General features: G+C 43.7%; 1 protein-coding gene across 1 annotated transcript in view; it reads right to left on the bottom strand.

Moving 5' to 3' along the window:
* Positions 1-16,474, bottom strand: part of Elovl5 (ELOVL fatty acid elongase 5) — a 64,825-nt gene that overhangs the window by 21,153 nt on the left and 27,198 nt on the right. Inside the window, exon 2 of the mRNA XM_027411107.2 lies at positions 2,296-2,361. Within this exon, the coding sequence (XP_027266908.1) occupies positions 2,296-2,353 (58 nt within the window). The 5' untranslated portion in view covers positions 2,354-2,361. The remainder of the gene's footprint in view (positions 1-2,295; positions 2,362-16,474) is intronic.

Raw genomic sequence — 16,474 nt, 5'->3', positions numbered from 1 at the left:
TAGTATATTTTCAGCAAGTACCCATCCTCCCTCCAAGGGGACCCATAGCAGCTGGTCCCAACCCCAGCCCCAGGCAAGGAGTTCCTAGGGATCCAGCTGGTCACAGTAGCTCACTGCTCTGTAGCCAGTTCAGAAATGGAGATGTGGAATAAGCTTCTAGGTGAAAAGCTGCCTTTGTTCTACAAATCATACAATGGACAAACGTCTTCTTCCTGTGTTGGATAGATAGCCTGCAGCTGCTGCAATCATACAGGTGGCCATCCTGAGAACTGAGCTGCTCAGATGAGGATGGAGAAGAGGAAAAATATAAAGAACAGGGTTCTTGGTTACTATCATAGAACGCTTGAAATAGCACAGTAGCTACTCTTCCTTGCAAAGTAAGACAGTCATTTTTATTATTATTTCAGACAGTTTAAAAAATGGATTTTCTGTGTCTTACAGCCAAGAAGGTGCAGTTTCAACACAAGTTGATGCAGATGCATCTAGCTGTGCTTCTTCTTTGTCTTTCACTGTTAAGCTTGGTAGGGCTTGGGGCTTGTTGTGCAGCTTGTGTAACTCTCAAAACATAGGATTCTCTTGCTTCGCCTTCCTGAATACAGGCTTGTGCCATCACTACCAACCTAACTTGTTCTTTGTTTTCTTTTTGTCCCCCCCCCAATTGACCACCCTCTCGTTGAACATGTTCCTAGCTGATGCCAGTCTTGACAATTCTAAAATGAGCATCCTTCACTCTTCTTTGCGAGACTAATCACTGTAGGGTAACAGCTCAGGGTTACTAGTCGGGTACATGCATTTTAGCTGCCACAGAAGAAAAGACTCCCCACACCCTTATTTTAGTCACAGATGGTATCAAACACCATTTCACCTCTGTCATATGACATGAGATGAAGTTCTTTGGTTGTTTTCTTCTGCACTTTAAAAATCATGAGTGAAACTGAGAATCTTTTGGTCTGGTAAGAAGCTGTTCACAGCTTCCTAGTTGGGGCTTTGGGGGAAAGGACTGGATTATGAGGTTCCCAACATCACCAATGGATGACTCCATTGCTGGGTTTATTATTGACTGGACTACCAAGAGGTGCTGAAAACTATAGAATGTGGGGCCTGGCAGAGAGTATAGGTTAGTAAGGCTTCCCACTGAAGGGAGCATCTTATCCTTGGGTCTGTCCTTACACCCTCAGCCACGCTCAACAACGACAGCTTTGTCTCAGGCCCAGAATGACAGGACCAAGATAGACTGGGACCTCTGAAGTCAGGAGCCAAAATAACCTTTCCTCCTTTAAGTTGATTTTTTCAGTTATTCTGTCACAGTGATGGAAATCTAATACATCTCTGTGAACCGCTCAAAATATTCTTTTCTAAAGAAGACATTATGGCCAATACTAAAAGGCCATGAAGAGCCAGTTTACTTAAACAAACAAAACACAACCAAGACTAACAGTTGTGTAACCAGGGACTTCAGGTGTATGACATGAAATGCAATGAGTTATAAACAAACCCTTCAAGCACTGTTAGAGATGTGAAAGAGGACAGGTGATGGGGAAGGGACAAAAGAGAGGGGCAGGGGGAGGGGCGGGGAACGAATATAAACCAAGTTCATCCCGTAGACATGGAAATGTCAAAAAGAACGCCATTTCCTTGTACAATCAACATAGCTAAAATAAACATAGTATAAAAACTACTTTAAAAATGAGGGAAAAGATCCTTATGGGCTTATTTACATTGTATATAGTTCAACAATAGAGCACTTACCCAGCACACATGAAGCCTTGGGTTTTATGCCCAGTACCGTAAACATATACTTCTGTTTGGGTGTGATGACATACACACACACACACACACACACACACACACACACACACACACAGAGCCCAGCACTTAAGTAGCTAAGGCAAGAGGATCCCTGGGCTTTAAGGCCAGCCTGGGTGATACATCAAGACCCAGGTGTCAGAGGAAAGAAGCCTTAGAACTTTGCAAGCACATCAGGGCAAGTGCTTGTTGGGAATGCACTGCTTGGTCTCTTCTAGGAGTCAAGCTTTAAGAAAAGTGTACCACCATTAAGGTGTGGCAGCTGAAGCCAGAGGAGAGATGGCTACAGCAGCTGAGTCTCTGTCCTAAGAATCAGGGGACAGCATTCAACTACAAGAGGATTCTTCAAGGCCTCTTGCTACTGGGGATAAAGTTTTTATGTCATCACAGAAAATATTTTCTAAGATTTCCTCATGCAATATTTACAAGGCGCCATAAAGAGATGGGAGGGAAGCCAGAGATAGTGAGCAAAATGCAAAACCACCTTACCTCGGGGGCCCAGTAATGCCCTGAAATAGGTACTGAGTGATGCATCGAAATGTTCCATTTTAAAACCTATTAGAGGGAAAAAGAGACATTGATTAGTGTCTACTCAAAATACTTCTTACATGCATTTTCCTAAAAGAACAAGAACAAGCCATTTTCCAAGGTGCAAAGGGAAAGGTTGAATTCCTCCCACAAAAACAAAACTGCTCTTAACTCCTCGTGCAACTGATATGCTAGGTCTAATTTAGAAATCAGAACAATGAAGCATCCTGTGAATTCACACAGAAAACAAAGTCCCAGGTTCCTGAACTTCTTTTCTCAGTTCCATAAAAATCATCCCTGTGATGCTGAATCTCGGTGTGAAAGAATGAAGGGGATTGAAAGGTGGCAGACATCCATCCCCACAGGGAAATGACACTCATAACACTGTGTGTGTGTGTGTGTGTGTGTGTGTGTGTGTGTGTGTAAATTTTAAAACATTCTTCTTGTATTTATTTAAAGAGAAAGAGTCTGTGTGTGTGTGTGGGGGGGGGCATGCATGTACATGGAAGTCAGAGGACAAGTTCCAGAATTGATTCTCTCCTTCTACTATGTGGGTCCAAGGGGCTCAAACTTAGGTTGTCACATTTGTCAGCAAGTGCCTTTACCTGCTGAGCCATCTTGCTAGCCCAATCCTGCCCCCAATGTTATTACTATAGCATTTTCGCACACACATACAATACACCCCTAACCCACAGTTACTCCTTTTGCTGGTCCCCTTCCTCTTTCCCAGTCATATATACTCCATTACCCATTTTTGACTCTGCTCCCCCTTAAAATAATTTATGTCATAGAATATTAGTTTAAGGTATGCTATGTTAGTTTATGTTGCATTTGCTTAGCTCTGTAAAGTTGTATTACTTTGGATAGTAATACACCTGTCTAAAACACCTGATTGGTCTAAAACACCTGATTGGTCTAATAAAGAGCTGAACGGCCAATGGCTAGACAGGAGAGGGATAAACCGGGTTGCCAGGCCAAGAGAATAAATAGGAGAGGAAGGAGGACCCAGAAAAGGAGAAGGAAAGGAGGACACCAGGGGCCAGCCACATGGTCAGCCAGAGTAAGAAGAAAGATATATAAAATAAAGAAAGGTAAAAAGCCCAGAGGCAAAATGTAGTTAAAGAGAAATGGGATAATTTAAGTTAGAGAAGCTGGCTAGAAACAAGCCAAGCTAACGACATGCATTTATTTGGGAGCTAGGTGACAGGCCCCCAAATAATAGTAATAATAATAATAATAATAATAATAATAATAATAATAATAATAATAATAAAACCCACCAGCAACTTGTCACCTTTGTCATTATTTTGAATACTTCATGTCTACAGGGGAGGAGGGAAATATTAAACACCTTGAATTGCAACCACAGTCCACTGGCTCCAAACAGAAAGAAGCCAGTGGAAGTACTTGAAAAAAATGTTCCAGAAAAAGCTCCCATTTGAGCACAAAAAAAGTCATGATAAACGGATTTTTAAATTTGGATTGTAATCCATTAGCAATGACCAAGTCAACTTAGCATTAAAAAATAATGAACTGATCACAGCAGTGAGATGCAGTGCTTCACCCTTCAGACTCTGGGTTAATGCTGGGTGTGGAAGCACACACTTCAGAAGCAAGCAGAACTGTCTACACATAGCTCTAGGTCAGCCAGGGTTACAAAGTGAGACCCTGTCTCAAAACACACAAACTAGAGCTGGGCATTGGTGGTGCACACCTTTAATATCAGCACTCGGGAGGCAGAGGAAAATGGATCTCTGTGAGTTTGAGGCCAGCTGGGTCTACAGAGAAAGTTCCAGGATAGCTAGAGCTGTTACAGAGAGAAACCCTGTATTGAAAAACCAACAAAACAAAACAAAAAACTAAAAGACAAAGACGAGCTAACAAGAATTCAATTAAATACAACTTTAGTTTTCTGGTTATCAAATCCATACGGACGATGTACTGAGATGTTCTGTAAACAGAGTTGCCCCGTTCCACACAGAAGTAGATGCATTACCCACCGAGATCGCAGAGTGTATTCACTCCCATCTCCCAAGAGTCTGTCCCTGCGTGCATGCTCTCTTTAACATAAAGTGCACATTTAGAGACTGGAGAAGTGTCTTTTCATTTGTGTACTGTTTTAATTCTCTTTACTAATGTTAGGAAGGCACATTTCCAACTTCCTCTGTGCCTGTAGGAAAAGCCAATGATATTGGGAGGTAGTGGTGAATGGATACGGGCTGTGGAATAATCCTTCTGTGCACTGTGAATATGTATTACTCCCATGGGTTAATAAAGAAGCTGACTGGCCTATACCAAGGCAGGATAAAGTTGGGCGGGACAATCAAACTGAAAATGCTGGGATGAAGAAGGGCGGAGTCAGAGGAGACACCAGTCAGCAGCTGAGGAAGTAGAAAATGTGAGATAACAAGTCATGAGGCGAAGCATAGATAAGAAATACGGGCTAATTTAAGTGTAAGAGTTAGGTGGTAAACAACCTGAGTTATCGGGCGAGCATTTGCTAGTAATATTAAGCCTCTGTGTTGGCTATTTGGGAGCAGGCGGCCAGGACAGGAAAACTTCGCTTATAGATATGATCAAAATATACTCTATCAAGGCATGACATTTTCAAAGGATAAATACCGTATAAAAAAGAAAACATCACCAACATTGTAACTTCCAAGAGCAAAAGCAAAGCCAGTGTCAGTAACTGCTAATCACCCAGTGGTCCTTCCCTGTGTGCTCTCTGGTTGATTTCCAGATAAACCACTTTATGCATGAAAATATCTGATAGATCTAGTAACTATAATTAAGCCAATACAGCTGGAATATGATGTAGAGCTAGGCGAAACCACCAGTGCTGGAATGCAGTAGCTCCTGGGCTGTGTCCCAGCATCCCTCTTGCTTTGGGAAGACACTGACTCCCTCAGCCTGTGGTAGAAACTAAGAGCATCAACCTCCATTCCCAGTGATAGGTCCCGGTTCTGAAACAAGGACTGTGACTACTGAACAGTCTCCTTCCCCGAAGGCATTTTACCTCTAGCTCTTACTACCCGATGGGCACTCTTTCTCAGTTACTGAAGGGTCACACTGAAGGGATAAAAGCATGAGTGTGTCGGGGCTGGGGGCTTTAAAAACCAACTAAGCCTTGAAACCCATTTCTCTACTTAAGATGTGGCAAGCAGATTTTTTAACCTCCTATCTATAAAGTGAGGGGAATGGTAATGTAACTGCCTCAAAGACTGGATGATTATAGACAGGCTTTATTTACTTTGTGTAAGTCCTTTGAGGCAGTGTTGAGGCAGGTAGTAAGCCCTCCTTTGTCTGCTACCAGTCAGTCACAGCTGTCTGTATGCTCTGGGTGCCACTGACATTGTGAGGGAAACGATCATTGTCCAGTGCAAGGTAGATCATTAACCCATCCCTGGTCCCTGTCTGGTGAACAGTATCACTGATAACCTCCTAAACCATTTCTAAGTATTGCCAAACCTCTGGGGGTAAGAGGATGGGTAGCAGTTCAGGAGAGGAACTTGTAAGCATAAGAGACTATCTAAATAAAGTCAGGACTTGAATAGAAACACTAAATATTGCCTTCTGAGTCCAACTGAGTGAACACAGGGATGAACCCAGGGACCCCAAACCAAACACAGGTCTTAAAAGACCTGTTAGCTGTTAGCATGCACCTCCTGACAGCCGTATGCACACAAAATGCTACACTATAGGAATAAAACCCAAGTATCAGATTCTAACACCACCAACAGTTCCCAGAGAGTGAAGTAACAGTACAAGAGCTGTTCCGTTCACTCTGCTTGTTAGTTAAGGGGCTCTACAGAAGGCTGGAAGATTTGATTTTCTAAGCAGAGGCCAAAGGAAAGCTGGAAACAGAAAGGCTTTAAAAAACAATATAATGCTAACTGGTTGTGTGGGGATAGATGGATAGGGCTGGAGAGCCATTAGTGGATTGGGAAAAAAAAATAAGTTCCGGGAACTGCTCTGAATGACCCACTATTCCAAGGACAATGGCCTAGGACAGAGTCCAGTTTGAGAATCTAGGCTGCCATGGCCAGAGAAAAGCAGCTTGATTAAACATAAGTCAAACTTCAGTCCACCAAGGACTTAGTTTTTAGTATTTAGAGACACTGAAGACAGCATTGCTCCTGGATCATCTAACTGCTTGCTGTAAGGCCTGCAGGAGCTGGCATGCACAGGGGCTTCCTTCAAAAGGACACTCAGAAAGAGACTGCCAGAGTGCCATATCTGTTCTGAGAACGATGCCTTTCTTTCCAACTGTACAACTCTTAGGTCTGCAGAACTTTTCCCAATCAACCTTAGAATATAGTGAAAAAGCAGCCAAACAGTCTTTGAAAGAACAGACATGGGAAACGGTCAAGAGAGATGCATTTCACAGAACAGCTTGCTGGTCCTGTGATGAGAGGGAAGTGGGGCAAAGGTGGGCCTGTGAGACAGGCCCTGGCTGTGGGGGAGGGGGTAGACCCATGACTCACCAGCCTGATTGACATGTCAGGCATCTTCCCCAACTCTTCTCCCAACACAACCGCAGCTGGGTGTGTCCATATGCTCTTCACAGCCATCTACGCCCACACAACCAGTTAGCATTGTATTGTTTTTTAAAGCCTTTCTGTTTCCAGCTTTCCTTTGGCCTCTGCTTAGAAAATCAAATCTTCCAGCCTTCTGTAGAGCCCCTTAACTAACAAGCAGAGTTGGTTCTTAAAAGGGGCAAAGGCAGACATCACCAAAGGCACTGAATCCATACTCTGTCCATACAGCAATCCATGCTACTCATTTTTTACGTTTACACCTACATCTACTGTCTACACCAGGTGCTAGGCTCTGAGGCCTTAAAACCCTAAGAGATACAGTAGTTTAGAAAACAGAACTCAAGGCTGGTGAGAAAGAAATACTATGAACACAAATAGTAATCTAAATGGTTTTAATGACCCCCAGTGAACTGCAGTCCAAAAACATTACAGTGAAAGTAGCAAAAACAATTCCTGGGTGAGCCACAACTCACATCGTCCCATCTGGAGCACAATCTGTTTTGTCCAGGACATCCCCACCAACTACATGCTACCTATGGGACAACCACTTAGTCACATCTACTTCTCAGACTGGCTGTTCACACAGCCTTTATTTATGGACCTACAGAATACTGATGCTGGCAGTTTGGAGATGTCAAAATACGCCTTGTAAAGTGTGCTTTATGTGAAGTGGTCAAAGTTTGTTATAATGTAAGTAGAGGAGAGGAGGGGAGCGGAGGGGAGGGAGAGAAATAGAGATGGACACAAACGGGGGGGGGGGGACACACACATATATAGGTTTCACACAGTCTCTCGCTTCTGGCATTCAGTGGGGGTCGAAGTAGATCCAGATGGATAAGGGGAAGAACTGTATTAATGACAGATACATGAAACATGATATACTTTCACAAGAAGACTGAAGCAGGGAAAGGGGGTGGAATGAACCTCAGAGTGAGATTTCTTTTCAAAAGCACAGTTACAGAGGGCTGTCCTGAGAAGCTGGCAGCAACAAGGGGCCTTAATGTAAGAGCCAGCCCTGTGTCCATCAAGAGAAAGGGCACATTGCTCTCACTACAGAAGAACACAAAGGCTCAGAGGCTTGGTGCACTTGGCCGGGCTCAGCAGTGGGCAGCCATGTAGAGAGCATGTGTCAAATGACTTGGAAAAGTAGAGAGGCGCCAATCCTTAGCTGCTCACACCGCCTTTGTCCCCATGATGCTGGCTGCAGATGACCTGCCAGCACCCTGCCCTTTCCAGTGTCATCTCCCTCACGGAGCCTCATCTGTTGTGCTGAGTGAACAGTACAAAAGGTCTTCACTGTCAGGCTGGACTGGCCCCCTGCTGGGTGGCCTGTAGGCTACACTCTTGTATAGGCACGGGACGCTGAAGGACCCCTGACGCTTTGCCTAGCTGTTGCCATGACCCAATTTGCAACGATGTTAAGTCACGAATCACGCTGCCAGGTCTGCAGCCTGCCTATCCGCTGTGGTCTCCAGCTTCCAAGCTGTGTGGCCCAGTGACATGACTTCTCAAGTGTGCTGGGCCAAGTGGGAACACAGCTGCTCTGTACCACTGTGCTAGTAGGACCAACCCAGGCACTGGGACCCTCTGGAGGAGGAGCTTTGATCCTCTGTGTAGTGAACAGTAGGCCTTTCTTTGATCTGCCTGGCTGCCCACAAATTGACAAGGGGGACATGACAAGAATGGATTATTATCCCCAGAAACTACACCCTGCTGACACCAAACCAAAGTCACGGCCTCTTTACCCCAGAGTCTCTGACCTCCATTCAACCCTGATCATGGAAACTGCAGGCCATAGCTAAGTGTCCCAGAATCCATTTTTCAAATTCCAACTGTAACAGTACCCCAAAACTATTCAGGAGTTTGAGAGCACACATATATCTCATGGACAAAGAAAAAAAGAATGTGAGTAGGGGATGAGAAGTTAGAAGAGATCACAGGGTTTCACCTTTCCTGTAACAGACACAGAAGCCTAGGCTGGCCTTAGATTGGGGATCTTCCTGCCTCAGCCTCCCAAGTGCTAGGGAAACAGGTGTACACCACCAGGCTTGGCTAAGAGTTCCTTTTTTATACATACATTTCCCAGTAGACTTTCCCACTGTAAAATCTAGACCACTGTTGGCAATCATGCGACTATGCTGTGTCACACCTGGTATCACATTATGGAACACTGACTGAGGCTGGCATTCCTTATATTTAAAGGGACAGCTGACTGCAGCGCGAGGGGAGAAGAGTTCAGCACATCACCTAAGTCACTTCTGGCAATTTAGAATTTAGAATCCTTAGGCATTATGGCATAAATACCGTAAACCCTAAACCCAAGAGGGCATGCCACACCCCCCAAAGAGAACCCCAGCTGTGCTGGTGTGGAAAATCCACCCCCCATCTATCTCCTCACTGCCCTTCGAATGCAGTGTAAGCCCAGATGAACTGTATAGCAGGTACTAGGAACCATCTTCAAAAAATGAAAAACTACACTCCAACAGGTTTTACAGCCAACCCGTCCCCTCTGCCTGCTTACCACTGGGCTTTCAAGAAGGGGAAAAGAAGTGTGTGTGTGGGGTGCTGGGATGACAGCAAGGGCAAAGACTGCTGAGTAATGAATGACAGGCTGGAGCCAAATGTGAAGTGTGTGAGCTCTCTCCCGGGCACAATCTACCTGCTGGAGAGAACAAGAAAAGTGCCAAGTAAGGAGAGGAAGGAGCCCTGTTGGAATACAAATCACAGCCAAGACAGCGGGAGCCCCAAACTCACAACCAGGCCACCTGCTGGCCCATCCATGCCACAGACATTCTAGAAATCCTGTGTACCTGGCTGCAAAGGTGGCAGTGTCTCCTTTTCTGTGAACCCCATCACATTGGGCTTTATTTTTTTGAATGGTCAAAGTTCACCTACAAACAGCCAACTAAGCTGAGCTAACAAACCTATGACCTGTGAGGTAGCAGACTGGTACCTAACGGCCTGCACTCGGGCTTATCCATCCCTTTTAATGGTCAACTCAGGGTCAGCAGACATGGAATACTCTTCATGTTGCCTGCCAACACACACACACACACACACACACACACACACACACACACACACTAAGAAATACATCCTCAGGGCACGGTGGTACTCTGAGCTCCCAGTCAGCCTACTCTACATAGTAGGGACTTGTCTCAAAAACAAAAAAATGTTAACTACACAAGTCTATGAGGGTAAAAACACTAGAGTACTAACAAGCTTTAGGACATGAATGTAACCTAACAACAAAACCCCTCAAAAATTCTGGCATTTAAATAAGGTTGGGTTAAATCTCAGCTACAGAAAAATCACCCAACACGTTCACTCCATGCCTCCTCCAACTGCGTGCCACTGTTCCCACATATACAGAGCTACCTACACATTCTTTGTCTGCTGTAGAATTCCCATATGCTCTCCCCTCACTCAAAGACTATAATTCTTGTTACCACCCTGGTGGCATCCTTTTTCTGCCAAACATGAAGAAGACCAGCACAGCCCATTCAAGTGTCTCAGATCAATAACTACAAGAACAAGGCATGGATGTGTTCTTCAAATTAGGGTCACAGATCAGGCCATTATTAAGAAGGTAAAGCCTCCCTACTGTTAGAATAGAATCGACAATTTTGGGACAAACATGTTTGAAATGTTGCCACAATCAGTATTCCTCTGTACCAAAATAAGATTAGGTGCTTCAATTGGGAAGCCTCCATCTCCAATTCCTGTTGCTGCTAGTAGGTATTGGAAGGAAGGAAGGAAGGAAGGAAGGAAGGAAGGAAGGAAGGAAGGAAGGAAGGAAGGAAGGAAGGAAGGGAAAGGAAATATTTTGGGGGCTGAGAGTATACTGCATTGACAGAGCACTGGGCTAGCACACAAGAAGCCCTGAACTACTTGATCTCCAGGACTCAGGAATGCACCAGCACACAAAGGAAGCTGTAGGGATACTATCCTAAATACCACTAGAAGAGAGCAACGTCTATGTGACAGAACCTGGTTATTTCAAGTCAGGTCTTATGAAACAGCACTGTACCACCTTAGATTAATTAATTAATTGTTCCAATTTGTTCTAAGTAGGAGAGTAGTTTCTGAGTAGGAGAGTAGTTCACAAACACAGTACCAGAGATGGAAAGATATACTTGTATTATAAAGGAAAGAGGGAGAAAGACCCACACACAACAATGGCTTCCTAAAATCCTAGTTAGAGGCTTTTTTCCAGGGAGCCCTTCCTGGAGGTCATGGGCAGTGAAACCTGCTTAGTCTCAGGGCTCTGTTATTCTTTATTGTAGATGGAATCACAAGCAATGATGATACTTGAATTATGGGACCTGCAAGAAATCTCTAGGTGAACTGGAACACTGAGGGGATGCTGGTCATGAATTTCTCTATGAAGAACGTAGATCAGGTTCCATCTCATCCTCAGTACAGAGCATACTCAAGTCTGTGTCCAACCTGCCTCTTACTCCTCCCAACCAGCAAACGCTAAATACATAATGAATTTCTTAATCTTCTATACAGATGGTCCCTAATTTACTATTTTAATTAAGTTAAATTAATTTAATTAATTCAGTTCCCTAATTAAGCTCTGGGTGGGTTTGCTTTTGTATGTCTGTGTACCTGGCATGAGTTAATGTGTATTTTATTTACACATACTCTGATGCTAGAGGGTATCAGAACTAGGACTGCAGGCATCTGTAAACTAACCGATATGCATACTGGGAACTAAGCCTTGGTCCTCTTTTAAGAACAGTAAGTGCTTTTAACCAGCACCATCTCTCCGGCTAAGGAGATTCAAGTTCTTTGACATGGTGGTGGTGTGAAAACAACCCTCAGAAGAAACTGTTTTCAGTTTTGATCTTTTCCTGGCCTGGGACAGGCAGTGTGATATGCTATTCCTTTGATGCTGGGCAACTCACAGTAGTGACCCACAGCTACCAGCCAGCCATGAGATCACACGAGAAACCGGCAGTGGACTCAGTTGCTAAGCTTCTGTGGATTTATCTGGATATCACTGTCCCAAGTCAAGAAGCATTTTACCTAGGGTGGTGGTGAGGTGCCAGTGGTCATGCAAACACTGAACCTGGGACTTCTGCTCTACAGCCTTTCACCCTTAAAACAACCAGACAGCCTTCCAAGGGAGCACCCTCTTGATGCACTAAGATGATGAAGACAACAGATATCAGCATTGCTGAATACAGACCTCTAGGAGAATATACAGAATTAACGTAATTTTAAATGACAGCGCATTACACCACACACATATATAAATACACCTCCCCAAAAAACAGTTGTGTCCCGCTAAGATGGGTGGTAACAGGGGCCTCAGAAAGCTCTGCAACACAGTCTTAGGAGAGAAAAAGGCCATGATCTTCCCTTGGCCACATGATAAAACGGTGCTTTACTTGTAAACCATCTGTTCATCTGTCCACAGTTCCACTTAGGTATAAGCTCTTCAAGAGTGAACCCTCTGGGATTCACTGTGGTGGTTTGAATAAAAATGGCCTCATAGGCACAAGGGGAATGGCGCTGTTGGGAGGTGTGGTCTTGTTAGAGGAAGTGTGTCACTGGGGTGGGCTCTGAGGTCTCAAATGCTCAAGCCAGGGCCAGTGTGGCATTCTCTTCCTGCTGCCTCCAGATCCAGATGTAGAACTCTCAGCTACCTCTCCAGCACCATGTCCACTTACATGACACCGTGCTTCCCACCATGACAATATAATGGACTAAACCTCTGAAGTGTGAGGCAGCCTCTTGCCTTGGTCATGGTGTCTCTTCACAGCAACAAAACCCTCAGTAGAACATTCACATCTGTATATAGAGGAGCTGGATGTGCATGCAACTGCCCATGTAAGCCTGGACAAGTGAGGAAATGAATACACCCTCCCGACTTTCCAGAGTCCTAGCAATAGCATTTCAAACGTAGCTGGCACCTCACAGTCACCCGTCCCTAGAAGCTCAGGGTCATTCTTCTGGGGGCTGAGGAATAGCTCAAGAAGCGGTCTACTTTGTTAACAAAATCCATGCTGTCACCCATGCTGCATCTGTATATTGTATTACTCTGACAAAGTCTAGCCTCTGACAGCAGTCTCAAGGACAAGCTGTTTTTCATTCCAACACATCCTGGCACAGTTCTTCGTTTGCTGTAATTTTACCAGCTAAGAGGAAGGAGGACCACTTCTATTCAAACCGTCTCTCCAAGTGAAACAAAACCCTACCAGTATAGAAATTATTTCTCATGTGTGCTAATACTGCCCTGCCTCACATATTATACCCAGCATGCATTATATAGGGCCGCTACCTATCCTTCAAAGTCCCCAAATTGATGGGATGTTCCATGAGAAAGCCCTAGTTGTTAGCTCTTTATGCCACAAAAGAGGGTCTGAATTATTTTGAAAAAAAAAAAAAAGAAAGAAAAAGAAAACTCTCGATCTTAAGTTTTCCATGTCAGGAGTTGGAGGGGACACGCCTTTAGTCCCAGCACTTGGGAGGCAGAGGCAGGCAGATATCTATGAGTTCGAGGCCAGCCTGGTCTACAAGAGCTAGTTCCAGGACAGCCTCCAAAGCCACAGAGAAACCCTGTCTCAAAAAAAAAAAAAAAAAAAAAAAAAATTCCATGTTATTCTGTGTCTTAACAACAGCAATTCTTTTATTTTTAACAGGAAAAAAAAAAAAATACAAGTTGTTCCCCCCAGAGGCAGTCAGCTGGGTTCACAGGTGACTTTCAACACAAGCAGAGTCACTGTGGTTGTCACACCAAGGCACCGAAAAGCAGGGTTGCTGTAACGGTCTTCTCTCTTTAAAAAGATCCTAACAGACACTATGCTAAGCTATACTAAAGGCAGACAAAAACAGGTGCTGGCAAAGATATGGGGAACCTGGGATATTTGTGGGGGAGGTGGTTGTTGTTCAGTTTGTTGTTGTTTTGTTTGAGACAGGGTCTCACTATGCAGCCCTGGCTGGCCTGGAACTCACTACATAGACCAGGCTGGCTCAAACTTCCAGAGATCCACCTGCCTTCTGCCAGGCTCCGATACTCATGTTAACTGACAGTGATATTATGTAATGTTTATGTGTTATGGAAAATGGTTGAGCAAGTTCTCAAAACAAGAAAGGATTTCATGTTGCTCAGCAATTCTAGATATTCACATAAGAGAATGAAAATGCTTGAGACATATTATTTCCAACAGCACCAAAGTTAAAGCAACTCAGAGTCTCTGAACTAACCAACGAAACAAACTGATGTGACAAGAATGGAACAGAAAGGCATGATGTATGTTATTTAGTACAACCAATAAGCCATCTATCACTGGGTTCCATTACAGTCAACGTCCTGAACAAATGACCAGAGAGACACAAAGTGCAAACATGGCTGCTAGTGTGTGTGCGCACAGTTTTTTCAGGACGTTACATGCTCCAAAATTATATAGTCAAATATGTTTTTCAAGTTTTAAAGTGGGTACTTAAATGCTTAAATTGTTTTGATATTTAAATTGTTTTGGTATTTATATAAACTTCTATAAATCAATACTATAAAGAAATAAATGCAGATATATATTATAATTTCTCTAAATACCCATCATCTCGGTAATATTTAGAGCTGTAGAAATATTGAGACTATTAAAATTCTATCTGGAAATTACAAACTACAGAAACTATTTTAGAGACCCACTCTATTGCCAAGGTGAATTCCTTGAACACTGGGAGACATGAAAAGTTACGCTCACACAAACACATGCATAGCAGCTTTATCGTAAGTTGAACTCGAATAACTATGATGTTTTTAATGGGTTGGGTGGACAGTTAAACAGCAATATGTCCGTATTATGGAACATTACTCAGAAATCATTAAAAAAACAAAACAAAAGGCATGGGGTACTTCCCATGAGTTGTTAGTCAGCAAGGCCCCCAAATAATTATCTGTGTTGCTCTTGGTAGTCCAACAGCTAGACTGTAAGATATTGCTGAAGATATAACACACTTTGTTGCAGGATATTAGAGAAGTCAAGCTGGAATTTATCTAAAACTTTGTCCCCTGCTGGCTAGCTTTCATAATACCAGAAGGTGCTTTGGGCCACTGGAAGAGAAACATGATCAAAGGTTTTATCCAGCAGAGAACCTTGAACGAGACTACTAAGCAGCCTGGCAAGGGAGGTATGCCTACTGGAAAACAGTGCAGAAAGGTTATGGAAGCAACTGACCACTCTGATTCAATATGAGGCCTGCTCCCCAAGAGGGAAATCTGGTCAAAAGCCCATGGCACAGGATGGGTTAAAATTAAGGCCTTGGGACTGATGGGGGAGGAATCTGGTGCTGCTGTTCTGCTAAATGGGCATGTTTTCAAACTGCCTCCTAAATTCATTATCTTTATATTCACTGATAAGTGCTGCTCATTATCTTTATATTCACTGATAAGTGCTGCTTTCAACCTTGGCCAGAGAAGGTTCTTTGAGCAGTTAATGCTGCAACTGGCTACAGTGCTGAGAATAAATGACCTTGAGCAATCAACCCTAAATAGGACAATCACCCCAAACGCTCCAAAAACATCAGGGAAAGAAAAGGAAAGAAAAGAATGTAGAAGCCAAAGGGTGCCGTGAAATGCTATCTTCTGGACATGCCATGAATTGTACTCACGAACTCACTGTAGCTATAGTTACCTGCTCAAGACCTGCGAAGGATCAAGTCAACATCAGCAGTCAATGTTCCAGCAGGCAGCATTAACTGGACTTGCTGGGTTACAAAAAAAGAAACTCGAGTATGCATCCATGCAAGGGGTGGGGGATCATACGACAGGACATGAAGGTGGGGACATCCAAGGGTAGTGGGAGAGAAGAGTTGGGGGTAGAAAGAATCAAGATATATTCATGTATAAAACTGTCAAAAGATAAAAGACATTTTTTTTAAAAGCCTATGGATAATATCAACAACCTACGTGAATCTCCAGAGACTTAAACCCAGTCAGAGAAGTCAATCCACTTATATAACATTCTATAATGACCAAATTACAGAGCTGGAAAAGAGCCTAGTGGTTGCCAAGGGTTAGAGGTGGAGGGAAAAGATGTGGCAATCAAAGCAAACTTGCACTGATGGCATCATCTGATGCCAGACTGTACCAAGGTCAATGTCTGCAAGGCATTTTACCTGAGTAACCAGGTAAAGGGTATTTAGGATCCATGTGCTGTCTCTTTTATTTATTTTAAATTACAATATAATTAGATCATTTCCCTCCATCCTCTCCCATGTGCTCCTGCCCCCCCCTCCCATGTGTGCACTCTCACAGCTGCACAGGACTCTTCAACTCTCTCCAAACTCAATTTTTAAACCCCCCTAACTGTTAGAAGAAAACTAACCAACAGGCAACTAACCAACAGGCAAGCCTAAGCATTTATTAAAAACAACACAAAACACCCATGTCCTCAATCTGATCTACATGGTGGTGACTTTAGGGTATAACAAAGTAAACAAGGGTGTGTGTTGGAAAAAGAAGAGGGGTCCTCTGAACTTTGCCCCAGAGCTTACACCATTACTCAAACGTCACCCAAGCAGGGTTCCCACTGTTCCATGGCACTCTGACCTAGCTTCATTTAATGCTCCTCTATCCAAGCCATGGG

Source organism: Cricetulus griseus, chromosome 4 (genome assembly GCF_003668045.3).
Source record: "Cricetulus griseus strain 17A/GY chromosome 4, alternate assembly CriGri-PICRH-1.0, whole genome shotgun sequence".
NCBI classification, from domain to species: domain Eukaryota; kingdom Metazoa; phylum Chordata; class Mammalia; order Rodentia; family Cricetidae; genus Cricetulus; species Cricetulus griseus.
Note: the sequence above shows the minus strand (reverse complement) of the source record. Positions and strands in the feature narration are given on the sequence as shown.